General features: G+C 52.4%; 1 protein-coding gene across 2 annotated transcripts; it reads right to left on the bottom strand.

Moving 5' to 3' along the window:
• Positions 1 to 426: 426 nt before the first annotated feature.
• On the bottom strand, positions 427 to 15,296 carry ABHD6 (abhydrolase domain containing 6, acylglycerol lipase). Of its 2 annotated transcripts, none has more exons than XM_005522088.3 (10): positions 15,181 to 15,296; positions 11,756 to 11,825; positions 9,925 to 10,072; positions 6,572 to 6,728; positions 6,061 to 6,174; positions 5,726 to 5,858; positions 4,342 to 4,499; positions 3,509 to 3,563; positions 2,980 to 3,080; positions 427 to 2,271 (listed from the first exon to the last, which is right to left on the bottom strand). In XM_005522088.3, exons 3-10 carry the CDS (start codon positions 10,041 to 10,043, stop codon positions 2,095 to 2,097), a joined length of 1,014 nt encoding a protein of 337 aa, XP_005522145.1. In that variant the 5' UTR covers positions 10,044 to 10,072; positions 11,756 to 11,825; positions 15,181 to 15,296; the 3' UTR covers positions 427 to 2,094. The 2 variants fall into 2 exon arrangements, with proteins under 2 accessions (XP_005522145.1, XP_014107007.1); XM_014251532.2 differs by lacking the exon at positions 15,181 to 15,296 and adding an exon at positions 11,966 to 12,197.
• Positions 15,297 to 22,170: the final 6,874 nt, after the last annotated feature.

The raw sequence follows: 22,170 nt of genomic DNA, 5'->3' as shown, positions 1-22,170 counted from the left end.
TCAAGAGCCTCCTGGGAAAAGGAGAAATGCAAATACTTTTGCCTGTAAATTGATGTAATGCTATTCCTAGCACAGTGTATGAATTCAGTAAAACAATAATAGATGGAATTGGTATTTAACAAGGGTTTTAAGAGGAATCTTGGTGCTCAAAACCCTTGCCCCTTGAAGTTTTATTTTCCTTCTTCAGTATTTGATGCCACCTCTTCCTAATAAAATTTAAAAAAGGGAAATGTGTGTTGTCATTGAAGAAATGAGACTTGAGCCTTTGGGGTCTTCAACATCTCTCTTTCCATTATGAAATATTCCTTGAGCCAAAACGTGCATCTCCCAGAAATGTGGGGAGAAGCAGCAGAGCAATACCCCTGTATCATCCCACACCACAGCCACCTTCTTCTTCAAAGGGAAAAATAATCATTGCACCATGGACTCCTTAAATCACTAGATTTTAATAGCCATATAAATCCTTTGCATACAGCAATCTGTGGCATGAGAAACCATATAGATACCGAACAAGTTTTTCTGGCTTTTACCACATAAAACTATCAGCAATTTTGTTTTTTAAATCAATTCCTGTAGTAGAAACAATAACCAAGCAAATAACAGCAAATTTCTATTTTTCTAAAAGAACAATGTTTCTTCTCTTAAAAAGAGCCAAGAAGCTGACGGGGAGTTTCAGATGTATGTACAGATCCAGGTACCTCAGGAAGCTGTCAGCACCACAAGCCTGTGCTCCCAGTCGTGGGGGAGGACACTAACAGCACCCACTGTCACCCCCTGAGGCGGGCTGGGGGTGACTGAGGGGTGACAGCCACTTGCTGCTTTGCCTTCGAGGGCACCACACACCGCCTTGCACTCCAGCACATGCTGGTCCTGCCTGAGACTGGGACCAGCGCTCTGTCCCTGGGACAGGCAGTGAGGGACCACGCCTGGAGAGGTGCAGGATGCACCTGAACATCACCTTGCAGGCTGTAAAGTGCAGCTTGCCTGTATTGCCTGTTTCTACCTGCGGTTTCTCTCTGTCAGGAGTTGTAATCATGGAGAGGATGCAGAAGCACATGGTACCTTTCCCCACCACCGCCCAGCACCTCGCGGGCCAGCTGGCCCCTCCTCACCGTTCCCTGTGCTGGTCACACGCACGGCCCCCTCCCACCCCTCACACCTGATCCGGTGGCATTGGCTTTTGCAGAATTCACAGAATTCATTAAGAAAATCGTTATTTACATCCAGGTGTTCAGCAGCACGATGTGATAGAGGAGCTGAGACAAGAGTTCACCCGAGGTGGCTGAATCACACCCTGGCCATGGGCTTATTGCTGACTCGGGCTCAGGGGCCGAATCGCCCTGCGCGGTTCCCACTGCCCCGGTAAAGCTGCTGCCTGCACCCCGTCGTCACTGGCTGCGTTCACCCTCAGGTAGAACCAACCCTGGACAAGGTGGGCTGTGCACAGACACCACACCCTGGGCAACATTAAGGCATTACAAATACACAGGAGCTATTCAGAGATTTAGAAAAACCCACTCGGAGTGTAAACATTTTTGCACATACAGTCATTGGACTTCCACACATGACTTCCACACATGAAGTTTTCTGTTGTTTTCTGCATAAATCATGAGATAAGGAGCTACACAAAGAGCACTCAAGCAGACGCCTGGAGCACTTGGGGGTTCTCTTACAGCACAGCAGCATGCAACACGATGGACTCTAAGTAGTAAAAATATTGTAAGTCTCAGTCCAGGATGCTCTCTCCTTCCTACATTTCATATATAGTTTACGTAAATGTCATGAACAACTACGTGCAGGTAACCCAGGTAAGATGGGTGGCTGTGTGATGAGCACTGGGTGATTTCAGCTCATTTCTACCTTACGTCTAAGTAGAAAAGGGAGATACTCTGCTTCTGTTCCTGCATCTATGGAGGTTGCTCAGAGACCCCAGGTTGCTGTGCCAGTGGTGCTATAGGTTTAGTTATCAGTGATTCTGCCTTCCTCAGGGACTTTGGCACATTGACCCCGATTCGTACAAGATCCCTGAGAACGTATCAAAGCTGCAGTACTTTACAATTTAACCTGGCATGGGCACTTGGCTCCCTGCCACACTCATGCCTGCTTCTTGTTGTTATCTATGCCGTGCAGCAGCGCCAGGAACTCCAGGATGAGGTTGGCTGTCTTGCGGGGCCGCTCCACCACCACCGAGTGCCCACAGTTCTCCAGGATGTACACGTGGCAGTCTGGAATAGCGTTTGCTAAAGCAGCGGCACCAGAAACATCCAGGACCTGGATGGCAGGGGAAAAAAACAGTCACTGCCACAGTCAGAGATGGGGTTTGCTGGACACTGCAGAAACCCTGTTGGGGTCCAACCGAGATGTGGAGCAGGGATGCAGACACAGTCCTTGTGATGCCAGCATCCTGCCTGGGGGCAGGGCAGGGAGGCTGCATGGTGCCAGTCTCAGCATGCAGCAGGGAACTCTCTTGTATGCTTTTTGGCTGCTGTCTCAATGCAGTGGTATCACTGCAAGCAAACACTTGCATCTTTGCAGTTATAGAGTGCTCTGCATGCCTGCAGCTTGCTTCCTCCCACATCTTCCCTCTCACTCCTGCCTCTGAAACAAACCCTAAGATTCTGCCTCAAAGCCTGCCCACAAATGGCACATCTCTTCCTTGTTGCCAGGACAACTCTCTTTGCTGACACTTTATTATTTTTCCCAGCCCTTGCCTGCTTCGGTGCTGGCACCTACCCCCTGCCTGCCCCCTCGCACTCCCCAGCCCTGGCACTGCCCTCTCCTCCCTCTGGAAAGCTGGCTGTCAGCTTTCTGCCCATCATCCTGCTGAGGCCGTGTGCCTAAGTGCACTGGGGCCGGGGCCACAGGTGCCAGCTCCCTGCAGAGCAGTGCACAGCTCAGCAGCACAGCCCCACCGTGCCCCGTGGGCAGGCAGGGCAGAGAGGGAGACAGGTCTGTGGAGGATGTGCAGGGGCTGCCTACCTGGTCCTGCTTTCCCCAGATGACCTGTGTCGGTGCTTTGATCTTGCTCATGTGCTCGTGCAGAGAGTGCCTGGACTTTTCATCCACGATTTCTAAAAACACTAGTGGAGCAAGAGGAGAGTCAGTCCTACAGGGAGATGTTTTGCCTTCCCTTCTCAAAGGACTGTGGGCCAGTCCTGCCAGTATCCCCTCCCTGGGAAACACATGCAGAGATGATGGGCTGCCAGCAAGCCCAGCTGCAGAGGGGCCCTCAGCCAAACCATCTCCTCATAGGTACTTGTTAACCAAGATGGAAGGGCCAGGGTGAAGCAGCAACACTGTCACCAGTGGGGGTGGCAGTGCACACCAGTGACCAAGGTGTGTCCCCAAATCTGTTAATGACATTGCCCCCTCCCACCCTCAGCAAGACAGCACGGGGTTGCTGGGGCCCACCCATGAGCTGGGGACACGGGGACTGGCAACAGCTGGTCCCCACGCCCCGGGGAACCTGCTGGAAAGCCAAGTGAGGAGGTTGCCACCACGCACTTACATTTCCGATAAAATTCATTGTGTGGGATGCGAACGTCAACAAGGCCCTGGAGGATCTGCAGGGAGAGCAGAGAGAGCTGCTGGAGGGGACCCATGCCCTACACAGGGCTGAGCATGCCCAAGAGCAGCCCTTGTCTCCCCAGCAAGTCTGGCCCCAGAACAAGCTTCTTCCTGAGCACCTGGGACTGTTGAAACCATGCTTAAGCAACATATATTTCAGCAACAAGTAATATTGTCTTTTTGATGTAGACTTGATTTTTGCCCCTGGCCAGCAGCCACCTCAGCCGTGACTGCACTCTTCTTTTTTGCCAAAAACACAAAAGGTCTTGGCATTACCTTACATTTTTTTTCTTACTCTCCAATCTACTTACTGCAGACTTCCTAAGGAAAACTAGTTTAATACCCAGCCCCTCACCAAGTTCCTCTCACTTCACAATGACGCAATTAACATTTCCATCACTTTTACTTAAAAAGCAGAGAACAATCCCCCTCCACACCAGACAACAGCTGCCTTAGTTATTTAATGCTTCCTGCCAGCCATATTTACTAAAAATCCCTTCTACATCCGAGTCTGCTACCAAAAACTTAATGGGAGGAGGAATTCCAGCAGGGACTGCCAGAGGGAGCTTGGAAAAGAGGGCTTGAAGGGAAAGTGCTGGAAAAATGCTGGGAGTGGGGCTGGGTGTGTCTCACCTGGGCGATGGCAGGGCTGGCAGTTCCAGCTCTACTCCCAGCACTGGGAGTTTCCACCATGTAGGCTCAGGGAGAAGCAAACTTGCTCACCACCTCCAAGCTTCCCTCTCCCAGCTGCCACAGCCAGCATCGGCTTCTCACCTGCTGTGGCACCTTGAAGCGAACGTAGGAGCAAAGCTTCAGCATGTCTGCCATCTCCTCGGGCGTGGAGGGGATTAAAGGGATCCTGTCAATGCATTTGGACTCCTGCAGCTCCCGGAGCTGCTTAATGAACTTGCTGTCAGTGGTACTGGGCAGGCCTGGGTGGAATGAGAAGGAGTGAACAAGCTAAAACCCAGATGAGATCCCCCCAAACAGCTCAAACAAGAAAACATCCTTGTACTGACCCTCCCTCCTCCTTGCCTCTGGCTTCCTGCCTGCTCACTCTTTAAAAAAATTTATAAAAAGAGGGGAAGAAAACATCTGTACATACAGCTACTTCAATATGCAACCAGAGATACCAGCCTCCCTCTTGCTCCAGGGCTTGGCACCACCAGCCCTGCAGGCTGGCATGGCACAAGGCGCAGACGTGCATGACTACTTCAGCAAAAGCTACAGTGCTTATTTTTATGCAGTCCTCAGATGCAAACACTAGTGCCCAGGCTGCCACTGCACAGGGTTGGACAGAAAATTTCAGCAGCCCCATCTGCATGTACCGCTGAGGAAAAATTCCCCAGCAATTTAATCCTACACCTTTCTGCAGCCCCCACACAGAGGTTTCACATCCAGAAACAGCCAGAGAGGCAGTCACCACCTCTCCCAGAGGGAAGTGGAACCCAACGCCCCCAGAGCCTGGTAGCTAGGTAACATTTGCTTTGTTTCATTCCTTAGTGCTTATTTGGAAGCTGCTTTCCTTGTGTGGGAGGGGAAAGGAGCTGCTATGACAACTGGGATGCAGCAAAGCCTCCCTGGCAGAGAAGCTCCCTGCCCGCTATGCCTCCTGCAGCCTGTCATGCCCAGGCTTCCCTGAGCCCCCTGTCCAGGGGATGCTGGGGATGGAGGAGATAGAGGGGACACCCTGCTGACCTGTACCCAGCCCTGAAGTGCTCTTCTCACTCAAGGCACCCAAAGGTGGGAGGTCAGAGCTCTCCAGCTCCCAAAGCCCCAGGCCTTCAGCACACCAGGGCTTTCAGGAGGCCAGAATGGGGAGGCCATTCCTGTTGCAGTCTTAATTCCCTCTCCTGAGCTGAGAGGCTGCAGACATGCCTTGTAAAATGCCTGCCATCCCAAGGGAAAAGGCATTTTCCTCCAGAGCAGAACTTGTCCCGTTTGCCCTAGTCCTGACTCTAACCAAAGACAGTGGGGCAAATGTCAAACTGGAGAAGAGTAGTCAGCACAAAGCTGTGATTTCCTCTTGTGCCTTGCTAGAGGTTTCTGGACTGTAATGCATTGCACTATACATCTATGCTGCCTTCAGCACTGCCCTGGACTTTTGCACTGGCTTCTGCTTGCCCTCTCTCTGTCTTGCTTCCCCTGCATTGCCCACCTGCAGGACAGATGAGGGTCAGGCTGCAAATATCTTCTGGGTACTGAGCAGCATAGACACCAGCAACATTTCCCCCCATGGAAGTGCCAACCAGATGAAAGGGCTTTCTGTTCAGCTTGATGCACTCCACGAACTGGCAGGGAGCAGAAGGAGCATTGTTAGGAGAGAGGAAACAACAGCACGAGGTCAGGTCATTAGAGAAATTCAACTCAAAAGCTTGAGGCTGGTGGCTCTGGCTGCCTGGGAAGGGAGGGAGTGAGGCCACACAAGGCAGACTCACGGGGCTTAGCATCCTTCACGTCCCCTGCAGAGGTGATGTGATGCTGGAGCTTTACCTGGTGTATTCTCTTAGCTTGCCCACTAATGGAGTAATCATCCAAGTCCGAGCGGGTCGTGCCCTCGTGCCCAGGCATGTCCACACATACCAAGTGCAGGTTCTTTGGCAGGAACTGAAGAAACAAACCAGGGGTGGTTACAGTGCAGGGAAACTGCTGCAAAGCCCAGGATGGGTGGGAGTGGGGTGGTGTCACTCTCCTCCTGGCAGCCCTGGTTGCTTGTGCACCAGAATAAGTTAGCTTATGTACCAAGGATGACATGGTGAGAGAGCATGGCCAAGACTTGCTTCCCATGGAGGCAGCAGGAATGTACTGCTCTTCCCCTGCAGCTCGGCATGTTAGGGGTGAAGGGATGCAACAAGCCACGGGCATGGAGCTAAGCAGCGTGCTCCTAGTGTGTTCCAGCAGTCATCCCATCCCATGCACGCAACCATTGGTCCCCCTACACTGCCCCCAAGCCCAGGACCATCAATTCTCAGTAAGGAGCAACATGATAGAAGTGGAATCCCACCTTGACTATGGAGAGCCACATGTCTTTGTGAGCTGAGAACCCATGTAACATCAGGATGGATGGTCGGTATCCAGGTCTTCCTCTATAGGAATAACAAAACTGATAGTCATCGTAGTTTGCATATCTAACCTGCATGCCCAAGGCTCGGCGCCAGTACCTGGAAACAAGGAGAAAACACCAGTGAGAAAGACAAGACCAGGGCCCAGCCACGAAATAAGCCAGGTGACAAGTCTGAAGGCAGCCACAGATTTGTTGGCTTACTAAGGCCAGTTCTGTTGGGCTCTCACTGGTGCCATAATGGGACTACTGGAATTACCCCTGTGCATCTGGTCCCTGGACAGGTGCAGTACTGGTAGCTGGCTGCACTGCAGGTGGCTTGTGGAGACATTCTGTCTGTTAAGAACTTAGAAAAAATACCCTCATTTAGCAATGGAAATAGGCCAAAATAACAATGGTAAAAGAGAAAATGCCCAAAGGCTGGTATGAGGACAGAGACTCAAGAGAGAGGGGCAGCACATGTGGCAAGGCACTGTACAGGATGGGCAGGCCAAGGGAAACAGTTCTCCCAGGTGGATAAGGTGGATCTGCCACAGAGTTATTTGGACACAGTCCTGCATCAATGGGAGTACATCACCCCACAGACAAGCACAAACTAGACAGCCTTTGAAAATGTATTTATACACACACAAAGGACTGGAGTGGACCATCCTTACACTGGGTTTAGCACCCCAGAAGATAGCAGGCTAACCCCAAGGCTGTTCCTCTAAAAGCAGAGGCAGACAGCTCCTGCCAGCATATGCTTGCAGCCTGCTCAGAGGATGCAGCAAAACTGCCAGCCAGAAGGACCTGGGCAGAGATTATCAGTGACACTTTGGACACATGATGTGTACGTGCAGTCCAAGGCGGAGAACACTTTGTCTGTCGCTTTGTCTGCGTTTCCTCTGTGCTCAGATATAACCCTTGTCAGGACAACTACCGGGCTACTCCTGGTGGCCAAGACACTGGTAAATACTTTTATATGCCGTATCAGAGTTTATTTAAGACACAAGAGCAAGGTCACCAACACTTCTGGACCGTCCTACCTCTCTGCCCACTCAAAGCTTATGCATAGTGAAATCCTCTTTTAGCATAATCCCTTTTTCAAGGGAGTTAGTAGGACTTAAGCAGCATCTCAGCTCTGTGCTGGTCCTACAAGGAGAGGTGAATTTCTCCCTAATAAGTGTCTTAAGAGTCCTTGCCTCAAAGGCACTGGTGTGAACTACCGATGGGCAAGATGATAACATTTTTAGCAACTGATCCTAATGGATCAATTCAGAAGAAGGCAAAATAATCTGTGCAAAGCTGAACTGATCCCTCACAAGGTGTTAACTCACTTAGTGGCAGCAGCTAAACTGATTAACCCCTGCCGCAGCACAGGCAGAGCGGTTCCAGGGCTGGGGTCAGCGGGGCAGCCCTGCATATCCTGCCAGGCAGGAAGGCGCATTAGTGGCAGGGAAAGCAGTGAGGCCGTGGCTGAGGGGGGCCCAGCATGACCCTTGACTGCGCCAGCTGAGGACACACAGACTGGCAGTGAGGAGAAGGAGGGGCCAGGGAATTATGGAAGAAGGGAGAAGCTTGCCCCAGCACCTCCCAGGAACAGTGCTGCAAATCTGGAGCTGCATGGGCTGAAAGAGGAGGGGAGCATGGCATGCTGCCTGCACCTCTCCTGTCTCTGCTGATGGGGAAACACAATAATTTCACTCCTCAAAAAAATCCAACTTGGAAAGAAGCCAATAGAAAAGGAAGAGTAAGGGCAAACCCACGCTTCTCATCCACTGTCCCTAACAAAAGAGGTGCCTATGACACACAGTGAATTACAATTACTCCTGTAGAAGCCCATACTGCCAGAAATGCTGGAGGAGAGAGAGATGGGGGGACCACACCCTTCAAAGAAAGACAGTCCTTCTGACCCCTCCTCACGTGCTCCCTCCCTCACCCAAACACAGACCAACCTGCCCACAGTTGCATTTTCACTCAGCTCCTTATCTGCAACCCCAAAAGAACAAAGGCAGCAGGAAATCCTCTACCTTCTACTCAGCCTGGCTCTTCTCAGCTCCTGGCATCACACCCTGCACCTCCTTTGCCCAGTCCTGCCACCCCTGCCTGTGGCTGCTGAAGGCTTCACCCTGACCTCACACACACTCAGCAGTGTTTTCCAGGGATCCTCCTCAGAATCTCAGTCCATCAGGGTCCTCCCTGGTTTCCACCAGCCACTCATATATCCAAAGAAATAAACCACTTTGACTGCCAAACCCAGTACCACCCAGACATCCATGGGGCAGCAGAAGGCTGTGACAATGCCTGCTCTCCTTTGCAGACTGGGTTTTCATCCCATGCTCCCTCCTCTCTCAGATGCTGTGAATAAAAGGATGCCAATTAAAGTGCCTTTAGAAACAGGCTTCATCCCACTGCTGCACCTCAGTGCTGTGGTGGACAAACAGCTTCCTCTCACAGGAGGTGGATTTGGAAACATCCCTAAGCTGAACTGTAGGAGCCAACACCTGCCAGCAGCACGTGAGGGCAGCCTGACACACTGCCTGCTCTGCTCATGCTGTCTGTCTGCTGCTGCCTGCTCCACACTGGGGGATGAGACCCTGCCCCGACTTCTGAGGGGAGTTATTCCAGCTTTTCCTTGCAACAAACCCAGAGAGGAAAGCTGCCTGTGGGTTTATCACTAATTTCCAGGGACAAAGGAGGACTGAAGGATGTAGGGCTTCCCTCCTGGTATCAGAAAGGACAAGATTCAAGGGGATAAGGTAAAGCATCCCTCCATCTTCTCTGATGCTCCATTCCAGAAGAAAAAGAGAGGATGAGAAAAGCCTCATGCATAATCACTAATGAGGGAAAAGTCCCTGGCTGCTGAGCAGGCTGTCAGCTGGGATGGAGCATGTGAGCCCAGGGACACCCACACCACGGCCACATTGATGAGGTGGAGATCACCAGACTGCCACGGCTGCCAGGCTGGTGGACAGGCTGCAACAGCAGTGCATTTCCCAGTCTGTCCTGTCCTTGGGGAAAGCAACCCAAAGAGGTTTGGAGAGATCTTGCAAGCTGGCACTGCAGTGGCAGCCTGGCCAACTGCTCTGTGGCACAGTAAGAGGCCTGACAGACATAGGCCTCAGCAGCAAAAATGCAATAGGAAAATGCCATTTTCTTCTCCCAGACATGTTTAAAGCTGCACACAGCTGGCATGGCCCTAGAGGACCTCAGTCACCTGCTGTTACTGCTGTCAGGGGCAGAACACCCAGCTCTGTTCACACCCCTGTGACCTGTGGGGCCCTGCTGGGTACAGATTCCCAGGCTCATGCACTCACCAGTAGTAGATGCGGATAAGCGCCGAGGGCCAGAGGAGGAACGAGGCCACGAAGGCCAGGATGGGGATAGCCAGGGTGCCGCCAGCAATGACAAACATGTTCAGCATATCCAGGTCCATGTTGCTCTTCACTACTCAGCCTCACCTGCCTGCATTTAGGGAAAGTTCTGAGGTTAACCACCAGAAATCATGACAAGTCCTTGCTAAATGAGAACTCTGCTGCCAGATGAGGAGGAAAGCAGCTCTGCAAGAGGCAGATATCACTCAGGAGAACAGCAAAGTCTCAGTTTTAAAACTCACCCGTTTCTTCTGGCTTCTTAATGGATCTAACTACTGCAATGTTATCCTCTCAGGAGAGCACATCTCAAATGGGCAATGAGCCTCCTAACAGGCACAGAACATGTCTGAGATGACAGGGGCACAACATGGTCCTTGGGGCACTTTGCAGACACAGGAAGCACAGCCCCCCGAGGGGTGCCGGCAGGGTCAGCTTCAGGCAGGTTCCATGCTTCTTTTTGGAGCCAGGTGTCTAGCTCTGTCTCCCTTCTCTCCCCCTGCCTGATCCCAAATCCCCAGCACACAACCACTGACCTAGAACTGATGGGTTGAGCCCAGCTCTCATTACCGCTCTGCACAGGCACCAACTAATCAAGGAAGCAGAGCCTATTAATGGACTCTGGAACAGAAGGAAACAACTTGGCAGGGCACTCTTTGGTGTCCAGCCCTTATCAGAAACAAATTTATCCCCACCCCCACATCCTCACTTCTGCCCCACATTTTGCACTTGCTGTGGATACCAGGTCCCCATCATCTTTCAGACAAGTCTCAGGGGCAGCAGGTGGAGGACAGTAGGAGCAAGGGCAAGCTCTTGGAAAATGTCATGTTTGACCCTGAACTCTTCCTACCACAGGCAGCTGGGATATATTTTTCTCATTAAGAGATTAAATGCTGTCACCCACACATCTCCTCTAATTCCCCCTGCAAACCAGCTCATGGCTCCCCCTTTCCTCGGCACTAGCACTTTTGTCCCACATTTGTGAAACAAAATATGCCCAATGTCTGCTCTCCCACCAGCCACTCACCCCCCCATCACCACCCCCACACTTCTCCGTGTCAGGACAATCAGATTTTTTTCCATCTTCCTGCAAGACTCCCAGTGGCGTGTGTGTGTGTGTGTGTGTGTGTGTGTGTGTGTGTGTGTGTGTGTGGTATGTGATGCCACGAAACAGGAACACAATCACCACGGTCACAGCCTCCCGCCCCCAGACACCGTCACATGGGAACACACTGGACCCCCACATTACTCTCAACCAGAGAAACCGATACCAGAACCTCTGAAGCATCAGTCAGATTTGCCCTCTTTCCCCAGGGAAAATAGGAATAAGTGAAATTTGAGGAATACTGTAAATATTTCCATCAGGCACCTCCTTAACAAAGCCAAACCTCATTTCCGTCTTCAAGCCTGAACAACACGTCGTTATTCATTTAATTAACATTTTTTAGAAAGATCCTTGATCTCGGCATGGCTTGTTCATAGATAAACGCTTTATGCAACCGATAAACCTTATCCATGCGAGCAGGGCTGCGAGGGAGCCGACCCCAGAGCACACGCTGCCTTTTGCTATGTCACTAGAACCGGGCAGAAATTAAGCACGGGAAATCGCCATTGTTCCCACTGGTGACCCGTAACGAGAGAAGGCTGCAGGAAGCAAAAAGCGTGGGACGGTGGAAGCCCCTGCGCTCCCTGGCACGGGGTCAACACCTCAGCCTCCACCTCCACACTGCTTTTAGAAAGCTAAACGAGGAGAAAACCTTTAAAAAGCCCGGCTTACCTTGCACAGTTCCCCTCCTCCTCTCGGCACAAGTCCTGCTCGCTGTGGGCAGCGGCAGGGTCTGAAAACACTGTCAGAAGAGGGAAAAAAAAAAAAAAAAAGCAAGGTCAAAATCGCAGTCCTGCTTTCACTCCTCCCTTCGGGCTCGGCGGCCCGGTGAGTTTGGGGTATTTAAAGCACCAGCTTCCCTTCAAGACGTTTCATAGTCACCTTCTGACCAGCCTCTCCCCAGCTGATGTAAATATGGCCTTCCGTACAATAAAGCCCGCTGAGTGCACTTGTTCCAAGCAGGAGCAAAGTGCAAGCTGCCATCGGGGAGGAAGCGAGAGCCGCGGCGGGGAGCGCCGAGCCCAGCAGCCCCGGGCAGGGCTGCGCGGACCCAGCGCCGCGGGCTCATGCTCGCCCTTCAGGTGATTACTGCTATTAGAACAAAGCCAGCTAAGCTGCTTCTCATCCCCTTCCTCTTTGTCTTAGAGGTACTTTTCCAAGCGCTGTCCGTGCGCCCCCGCGGCACCCCCCGAGCCCTCCCTGTGTGAGACAGGCTGGAGCAGAGCGCAGCCGCAGGAAATCGCTCGGGAGGCAGCAGAACGCTGGCCCCAGCTCGCCGCCAGATTTCGGCTGTGAAATTCACGGGGGACGATCAATAGGAGCACCGGGGCCACGCGGCACGAGTTCTGGGGGCTGCTTCAAGCCAGAAAATCCCTGAGAACTCCCCTTGCCAGGTCCGGGGGCAGCCGGGGGCCGCTGTCCCCATCCCATTTCGGCCAGCCCGGCTCAAGGCCCCGCTGGCCACGGGTGCCTGGGGGGGCGGGCAGGATGCTCGGGGAGCCCCACGGCGCTTCTGAACCTCCTGCGTGGGCAGAGCATCGTCACTGATCTCCACGGCTAACTCCGATGGAGGAAAATGTCAGCAGGCTCAGCTATGCAGTCAGGGGTGGCCACCATCACCACAGTCCCGAGCAGCCCCTGCCCGATAAAGCCACCCCTGTACCCATCAGCGATGCGGGGACACCGGCTCTCCAAAGCCTCGTGGGAGCACCCACAGTGGCATTGCCCTGCAGTGCTTTGCCCATCGGGGGATGATAACCCTCCCTGCTGCCCTGAGACCAGGCACCATCACCCCAGGCCGCGGCACAGACCTTTGCTACCGGCTAGAGAGTAGCTTTTTAGGCTGCTGTGGGTTTTAAAAAAAACAAGCCCTCTGGTAACAGCCATAAGCCTTCATACCACAGTTCATCCATCATTCTGAGGTGCCCTGTGACCAAGAGTCACAACAAGTGGTCCCAAGTGTTGCCACTGCTTCTCAGAATGATCTCCACACACTTCATAAATTAATTTGCAAACATCAGTTGGGCAGCTCTGATAAATGATGTGTGACCATGGCAGTGATAACACTGAGCACACTGCACGCATGGCAGGGCATGGCATGCCAAACCAGGAGCACTGGTTCCTGTACTAGCAACAAGCACTAACCACCACAGCCTGCATCCCACCTGGGAGGATCCCCAAAACCAGGCACCCCAGGTAAGGGGAAGGTCCCAGGAGGGATGCTAAGGGGAGGCTCCACTTCTCCATTTGTTTGCTACTTCCTCCCCTGTGTCAGATTCAAGTAAGGGTCTCAACATCCGCAAAGAGAGGGGCCAACAGGTGGAAGGGGTCTGTGTGGTCACTACAAAAGACAGCATGTTGGGGATACTCCCAAGGCCATGGGACAAAGGTATTTTTCCTCTTTCAAGCTCAGTGTGTCATTCCAGGGAGGCTGGGGAAGACCCAAGAATGCAGCTCAGGTGTATCTTTAATTTTTTTCCAAGCCCCACAAGAGAGGCAGCAACAGCACAAAACCCATCCCAAGGCAGAAGGGCCTTGGCTTGGAAGAGGAAACTGGCAGCTGATGCACTGGGCAGTGCTGAGGAAGGCCAGGCAGGGATTTCACAAAACAGGAATCACATGTGTGCTGTCACTGCCAACATTCAGGCACAAAGGCTGTCTTGGACCGTGCTCACTGGGACTGGGTTGCACAGCTGCTATTGCACCCAGGGTTTTGCTCAGCCCACCTGCACCCAACACAGTCCATGTCTCACTGATCACTGAATAGCCAAAAGCTAAGCAGCACATTTAGGCATGTGTTAATTTTTTTCTTTTTTTAAAGATCTGAAAAGGAAAAAGGATCAACCAGTTTTAAGATACCACTGTAGAAATAGGGGGCTTTGAGGGACCTCGGAGACTGAGGTGGGCCCTCCAGAAGCCCCGACTCACACCACTAACCATGTAAAAAGAAAAACCCAAAACATGAAAGTGAACCCTTTCCCTTGGAAACTCTCTCACCCTTGCATCATCTGTAGCCAGAAAAATAATATTGACTAATAACGATGACATAACAACTGCTGTGATTCCCCAGTGGGGTAGTTTGCTGTGGGATCCTTTAGGTGCTAATCACAGTGAAGCTGTAATTTAATATCTATTAATATTTGAAAGATCTCTGTCTGTCAGTCAGCCAGCTCATTTCAATGTTAATGTGGCCTCTGGTGAGCTGAGAGTAGGAAATGTGCCCTTTCACCTTCATTTATTTATAGATGGCAGAAATGCAATCATTTCTGCAGCAGCGTTTCACAAAACGTCCATCTCTGAGCCATTTGTATCTGTGCAACACGGCTCCAAGACAAGCCACAGAGCCTGGGCTGGTCCCTGACCCTGCTGCTGTACCCCAGGCTGGGAATATGCTGGGTATCAGCATCATTGCCAGCCAGCCTGGGGACAGGGTGGATGAAAACCATGACCCGAGCAGGCTGTGCTGCCAGTCAGCTGCTGGTTTAGAAATTCATAATGTGCCCATCCTCCTTCCGGACCCCGTCGCCATCCTCATCCTGCCGCACACGCACGCAGCAGAGCATGCACGGCACATCTGATGTCACGAGAGCGCTCGGACTCAGCCGTCTCCTGGGGAGGGGGTAGGAAAGAGTTCGGCAAGGATGAGGTAGGGGTATCCAGGGGCCACATCCTGGCCCCTTCGCTCAGCACACAGCCCCCCCGCTGCGCCCCCCCCCCCCAAAGCATCCTCCTCCGGCAAAATGACAGCATCCTCCGAACAGCAGCAGCTGAGTCCACAGAATCCTTTAGTCATAAAACGGATTGCTTTGGAAGGGACCTTAAAGATCATCTTGTTCCAAACCCCTAGCCACCGAATTATTAATTGTTGGGGGAGGGAGGGGGGGGAATTAAAAGCAAATTAATTAAATACTTGAATATATATTTTAATGTTTTTCTTGGATTTCGTCTTTGCTCGCGATCTTCTGCCGACCCCCAGCAACACCACAGTTGGGACTGGGGAACACCCGGACGCCGGAACGGCCCCCCCACCGCTCACTTCCCCCCCCGCTCCTGTCATTGCCACCGTCAGCCCCGCATGCCGTCCCCCCGCCTCTCACCGTGCCGATCCGAGCCGTGCCGGGCCGTGATGGCACCGCCGGGCGGCGGAACGCGGCGGCTCCGTGCGCCCTCCCCCGCGCCGGTGCGGCTCCGCGGGGCGCAGCGAGAGGCGGGGATGCGGCTCCGCGGGGCGGGATGGCACCGGGGGATAGGCGGGACACAGCCGGGGTGGAAGGGGGACGAGACAGGGGAGAAAGCGGGAGTTCCAACGCCGTGCAAGGGGGGTGCGGAGGGGCTGCTTTGCCGAGGTGACCGGGGGAGACAAGGGCTGCGAGATGGCTACTGAGGGGGAATGTAGAGGGACCTCAGTGGAGATGCAAGGCGGGGATGCAACGAGGCTGCAAAAGGAATGCAGGGAGAAGTAATGGAGCTTCCATGGGGACTGCAACAGGGGTGGAAAGGGGAATGGAATGAGGGGATTCGGTGGAGCTGTGATGGGGATTCAGTGGGGTTAAAGCAGGAGATGCCGCTGGGCTGCAGCGGAAGAGCGAGCGGTACAAAAGGTGTAACGCGGATTCTGGGGGGATAATGTGGGGGAACGAGAGGGGACACAGAGTGGCAACAGAGGGATGTAATGTGAGTTCAGTGGGGGTGTAAGGGAGGGGTGCGAGTGGGCTGCAGGAGGTGGGCAGTCACCCCAGGTTAGGTTTACCCTGACCCTGGGAAGATGATTCACCCCGCCAAGGCAGGGTGCAGTCACTTGTTGCGATTGCGAACAGCCTCACCACGTGAGATGTAAAAGGGGTTATTGCGAGGGACACACAGCAGGGAGCCAAGAAGGATGCAATGAGGCTACAGAACTCTTACAGTGGGGTTGCCATGGGGATGCAACAGGGATAAAGAAGGGAATGTGATACGGCAGCAACAGGGTTACCACAAGGGGACACAAGGGTGGATACGAGAGGGATGTTAAGGGGATGCGATACAATTGCCACAAAACTACAAAGGAGAGTGCAGTGCTACACCCCAGAGAGAAACCTCACAGCCCCAGTGCATGAGGCCTGGGAGCCTTAGGGCAGGGGACAGCTGTTCTCAGCTCTGGGGAAGGGCAGTGATCAGGGGTGTTCCCATGGAAAGGACACAAAGGTTGAAATCAGAGCACTGGTTGAAATCACTTATAAAAATCCTGTTTTGGGTGTAAAAGTAAGACTGTCACTTAGGTTTCAGATCTATTACCTTCCCAACCGATGACACTGCTCTCAGGAGCAGCATTTCTACTTGCATTTTAAAATCTGCTCTGATTTTTCTTAAAACTGACAACTGAATCCTTTTGCTATAAGCAAATTTACTTTCATTCCCCCTAGGTCACATATCAGGCTGGTGTGTACCTTTAAAATATGCAAAAAACTATGAGAAAACTTAATTAAATTGGAAATGAGATCAGCTCCTGAGTAAATGCAAACTGGGTCAAATCCTCACCCCACCTGTGCCCTGATAAAAGATGTCCCTTTGGTCTGGCAGGCTGGGAAGGTGAGATAATTGGTGTAAAGGGCTTTCCAGGTCACAGTTTACTACAATAACCATAAGCTTTTGATAACATGAACTGTCAGAAGAGATTTTATAACCAAAAATTGAAGGCTTTAGGTGGCGTGGTGAAGTTGAGGCTGAGCCTGTTTTGGGTTTTCTTTCTCGGTCAAAATGGTCTAAACAAAGCTGAGCTTCCACTATGGTGACCTAAGTGGGCATGGGAGGTATTTCACAAGCCTTCAAACATTGTTTGCTGTCAGAGTTGTTTGTTCAACTTTCTCATGCGTGGCCCCAGGCTCCCGTGGGACACATGCAGGGCAGTGCTGGCTCACAGACCATGGATTGCCCACCATGGTTATTTCAGGCCGCCTGGTGGGAATGCCCCTGGATACAGTCATAGAAAATGATGGCACTTAAAATAGAGAAGCTGAAGCAGAGATCTGCAGTGGTTTTGTGTCGAAACACGGCATGAGCTAAGCAGGGAACCCACTCCTGCATGCTGAGTGTGCAGCCATGCGGAAGAGCCACTGAGAATCTCCGTGGGTGGCGATGGCTCCTCTGATCCAGGCACTTCCAGGACAAGGCCACAGCCCAACAGGTCACAGCCCTGCTGTGGGAGGAGGTTTGCAGCACTGTGATCACTGCCAGCCAGGGCTGGGGCTGCTCCTCAGCACAGTGGAGATCTCAGGCACTCGAGATGGCACAGCAGGGGACAGTGCGGGGACAGCTGGGCTCCTTGTGCCCACAGAGATCAGATGAGCCTCAGGCTTCAAAGGAAGCCCCAGCAGCTCTGTGGTCCTTAGGACCCTGCAAGGCCATGTTTGGGGTGGTTGCAGTGTGGCAGGCCCAAATTAAAAGCCAGTGCCTGTGCTGACCTGCCCCATGAGTTTTGTTTCTTTTCTCAGCCCACAGACAGCTCACCACACAGCTGTGGCAGCTGCTGAGGACAGAGTCACGCCTCTGTCACCCTCTGAGGCTGCTGGCACTTCGGAGCCCAGCGCCAGCTATGCTGGTCCCCAGCCGAAAATTACTCATTCCTAATGAGTCAGGAGCTGGGCTCCCACTGGCACAGGAGCACAGCTTTGATCCTGTGGGCAGGACAGACAATGACCACAACAATGACTTATGATCCAGTGAGGAACAAAATGTGTCTCTAAATCAGAGCAACCACATGGTAAAAAACCCATTAAAAATAATTGGAATTAGCTGTCGCATGACCCTAGAAACCAGGACACGAGACTTTTATGTAAACAGTCTTGTTTTCCATAGGAAGGTGGCAGCTCTGGCTGAATTCAGTCCAGGATGGCTGTGGAGAGCTCCAGCTCCTGCCTCACCAAGCCGAGAAGCAGCATTGCTCCACTAGGTGAAAGGTTTCCATGTTATTTTCCACTGCTGGCTGGTGGATCCCCAGGGTGTGTGGCGAGGCTGTTTGCAATCATAACAAGTGGCTGCACGCTGCCTTGGTGGGGTGAATCATCTCCCCAGGGTGGCTCGTGCCCATCTATCGCCACTGGCACAGTGGTGGCCCTGTGGCACGGTCCATGAGCAGTGCCCAGGGCGCCATGGGCATGGGAGGGCAGGCGGATGCCAGCTCCTGCAGTGGGAGCTGCTGGTGAGGAAGGCCTTGCTGTGCCCTGAGCTGTGCCACTTCAATAACACAGAGCTACCAAAATTCACTCCCCAGCACAGGGATAAGGTCTCGGCTCACCTCGGTTTGGAAACAGCAGCTCTGGGTGAGCTCAGGGGTGAGTAACTCCCCTGGGCACCACTTTGAGCAACTGCCCCGTCACTCTCCAGGGGCTTCATTGCACAACCTGGGGCAAACACAGCAACAATGCTCCTGCCTTTTAAAACATCATAAAGCAAGACCTACTTGCCTAATAACAGCCTTAAATAATACTTTATTACCTCTGCTCAAAGTTAATGCATACATTATGTGCATTTTAATTACATCTTTAACTGCTAACAATATGGATGTACTTATTGGCAAAAAACCTTGTTTGGTGGCTGCAATATCTTTATGGGGGATTAACTTCAAAGCCTCATCTTGTTGTCATGCAACAAAGCCTGTATTTCAGATTACCTCTGCTCTCCTACAACCCAGCTCAGCAGCCTCCTTCAAGAAACTGAAAACATCATGAGACATTTTTCCTTGAACTGCCTTGTAGTGGGCAGGCTGTCATGCTTCAAACCACTAGCTGAACGATGCTTACATATTAAGTTGGAAAAGAAAACCCTATCAGAGTCCTGGACCATCAAAGGAATTGTGCCTTGACAGTAATTAATTAAGTAAAACACCTTCCAGAATTATAAATAAAAGTGAGTATCAAATATTTGATTCAAAGCATTTCATGTATCTTTCACACCAAATACTTTTGCCTTGCATTGCACTGAAATGCCAGAGGGTCACACCAGGGCAACTATTGCCATTATACTGGCAGTGAAGCCACTTCCCAAATGACCATGTATGGTCTGCAGCCCTGCTATGAACTTTAGCAATACAAAATGGCTCAAGTGCTTTGCTACTTATTAACTTGAAAGTCCGGGAGACTGTGATGAAATACTCTGCCTGATGGTTGTAGAGCCCAAAGGTAATTTCATTTGCCCAAAGGAATCTACTTTTATGGTGATGGCATCTTTGGGGCTGGCCCTTCCTGGACCTCCCCCTGTCATAGCAGATGTTGACAGAGCAGCAATTTGTGTAGAAATGGTAAAAAATAAGAAACGTGCAACACTTTAAAGCCTGGTACGTGGAAGAGGAGGCCTCTTGCCCAGAAATCAGAGCTGTGGTGGCACCTGGGGAGCACCAGCCTGGGGGTGTTGGTCCCCACATTGCCCCTCACACCCAACATCACCTCTGCCCATGCTGCCCCTGGTTCCCTGGACCCAATCTCCTCTTTGGGGGAACATGCTAATGGGGATGTCAAATGGGGTAGCAGGGACACCTCAACAGACTGGGGCTCAGGCAGAGCAGAGCCTTTGCACCCTTTGTTGAAATGTCACAGCAGCACTGGTGTCCCCAGCAGTGCCAAACCCCTGAGCAGCACACAGACACCACATCTTTCCTACAGAGAAGAAATGAAGCTTTAGCCAAGCCCCAAGCACCCCATGGGTGCTCCCCACTCATGGAGCATCCTGTGAGTCATTGCTGCCCTTCAAGCCCAGAATAGGCTTCCTCTGCCAAAGTAGAAGGGGATGTGGGCTGACCCCGCAGTGTCTCCCTCCAGCCCTCCCAGGGAGGCACAGGAAACCTCAGAGATCCTCTCAGTCCATCTCTGCCAACAAAAACAATTTTGTAGGTTCCCTACAGGCAGCCAGGGCTGCAGCCAAAAGGAAGCAGCTGTGCCTGAAGGGAGAGGAGAAACTCCCAGATGGCTGCAGGATTCACACCCCACTGTCCTGTGGGCACCCTAAGCAGGCATGTGACACAGGGACACATCTCATCCATCCCACAGCGCCTTCTGGGGAGGGGGAAGAAGATGAAGGGCTGAGTTGCTGCTCCAGAGGTGGTGACACAACAGCCACAGCCCCTCTGCACCCAGGACTATCAGCAAAGCTTCACCAAAGGGCCCTGGCAGCACCTACTCACTGCTAGGAGTTCTCGCCCAAGTTGGCTCCTGCATTCCCCTCAGCCTCCTTAGCTGCCTCTAGTCCCCAGGGATCAGGGAGAGGCTGAGGAGGGGCTTTATTAATGAATGTTCCACGGGTGCTGCTCAGCTGGAGAGACTGTCCCTCACCTGTCATCATTCCAGGTGGGGACAGGAACCCCAGACTGTGTTGGTTTCACCAGCAGCCTCTTGTGCAAGGGCAGCCCTGAACTGTCAGTGTTCACGCACTCACATCAAGCCTGTTTTATGATCTGATAAGGAGCAAAGAGGACACGCACAGAAAGTGCAGCAAACAGGGAGTAAAGTGCTGCAGAAAGAAACATGAGGTCCCTGTGTCACCCCCAGGTCGACTGGCTGCTGTTCATCCCCCTGATAATGCCTGGGGTGGAGGAGAAGGGGGTAACTGATAAGCCAGGAACCCTGAAGATAAACACAGCACTGACAGCCACGGTTCAGGGTCAAAGCCTTCATAGGCATCACAACAAGCACTTGCTCTTTTGATGCCAGGGTAGCCAAAACAAGCCTGATTTTAGGGAGAACTCTGGGTTTTGATGACTCTGACCCTGAAGCTGCAGCTGCTGTCGCAAGCGCTTAGCTCAGGCTGCGCTTTTAGCAAGGTTAAGCTGGAGATTTACACCCCTCCAAGGCTGTCACTTTCCCTCCCCTCTCTCTTTATTAGTTTCTTCCAGAGCCTGTCCTGCCTGGGGACAGCTCCTTGGAGACACAGGCTAGAAGAAGCACCACCTAAGCCCTGTTATTTTGGAGGATCTCCTGCCCACTCCCCAAGTAGCTCTGTTGGTTGGTAAACACTGGGGTAATGTGGTGACACGTCCCTTGCTGGCAGCCAGTGCTCCAAATTCCAGTAATGCCAAAAGGGATTTGTGGTGCCTATTCCAAGCCTGCAGCACATTCTCTGGAGATCTTGCCTTCCCAGCAAGTCTTGATCCCACTGCTTTCAGCTGTGCCATGTCATTGGGAGCCCTTCCACGTGCTGTGCTTTGTGCTGTCTCCCTCTGAGCCTGTTCAGTTGGTTCAGCACTGGCAGCCGTGTCCTGGTGCCTCTGGATCTAGACCAGCTTGGGCAGGCAGACTGGGTGCTCCTGGAGATAGGAAGGAGGATGTGGAAGTACCCTGTTAGCACCAGGAGAAAAATTCAAGACACTTAAAGATGTCATTTGGCTTGAACTCTTGTTACACCTCCTGCCTTTATAACTTGATTGAGGGCCAACAAATTTATCTGTGGCTGAGGACTGACACATGGTGGAGGATTAAGGGGGTAGGGGGATAGTTCCCCTGCAAAAGCCACCTCAGGGGACCAAGCAATCCCACCTGCAGCATCCTCACTCAGGTGTTGTTTTAACCAAATTCGTGTGCCCCCTTTGCACCACACAGCATCAGCCAGACTCACATGCACAAACCAAGACTCCTGTGCTGGGGACACTTGGCCAGGAGATTGAGGGGCAGTGGTGGGGCATCATGTATCTGCCCATGGCTGCCTGGCAGTCCCTTCCAATGGGCTCCTGGTGCCCTCCAGAAATCCCAGTCTTTCCCCTGCCCCCTCCCAGACCCTTCCACCATCCACCCCATCCACCTCCTGGTCTTGATCGCTGGCATGGAATGGCCCAGGGAGCCTGGTCCTAGTCTAGCCCAGAGTGGTGCCCAGTCGTGGCAGGCATCCCAGAGCTGGTGTCTCCCTGTGTGGAGGGATGCTGGGTTCTGGTGGAGCTGCTGCTCCGCCAGGATTCCGAGGTTGGCTCAGAAGAGCCTGTTTTCCCCTCAGGCAGAAGTTCAAAGTCTCCATGCTGCTTTGTGGGAGATGGAAGTGAGGGGAAGGAGGAAATGGTGATTCCTGTTCATGATTGACACAGCTGACTGCTCAGCCTGACCTCCCAACAAGCCATAGAGGGACGGATG

This window comes from Pseudopodoces humilis, chromosome 13 (assembly GCF_049639895.1).
Source record: "Pseudopodoces humilis isolate 2021_Gansu_Grassland_sample_001 chromosome 13, ASM4963989v1, whole genome shotgun sequence".
NCBI classification, from domain to species: Eukaryota; Metazoa; Chordata; class Aves; order Passeriformes; family Paridae; genus Pseudopodoces; species Pseudopodoces humilis.
The sequence above is the reverse complement of the archived record's forward strand: the minus strand, read 5'-3'. Positions and strand labels throughout refer to the sequence as shown.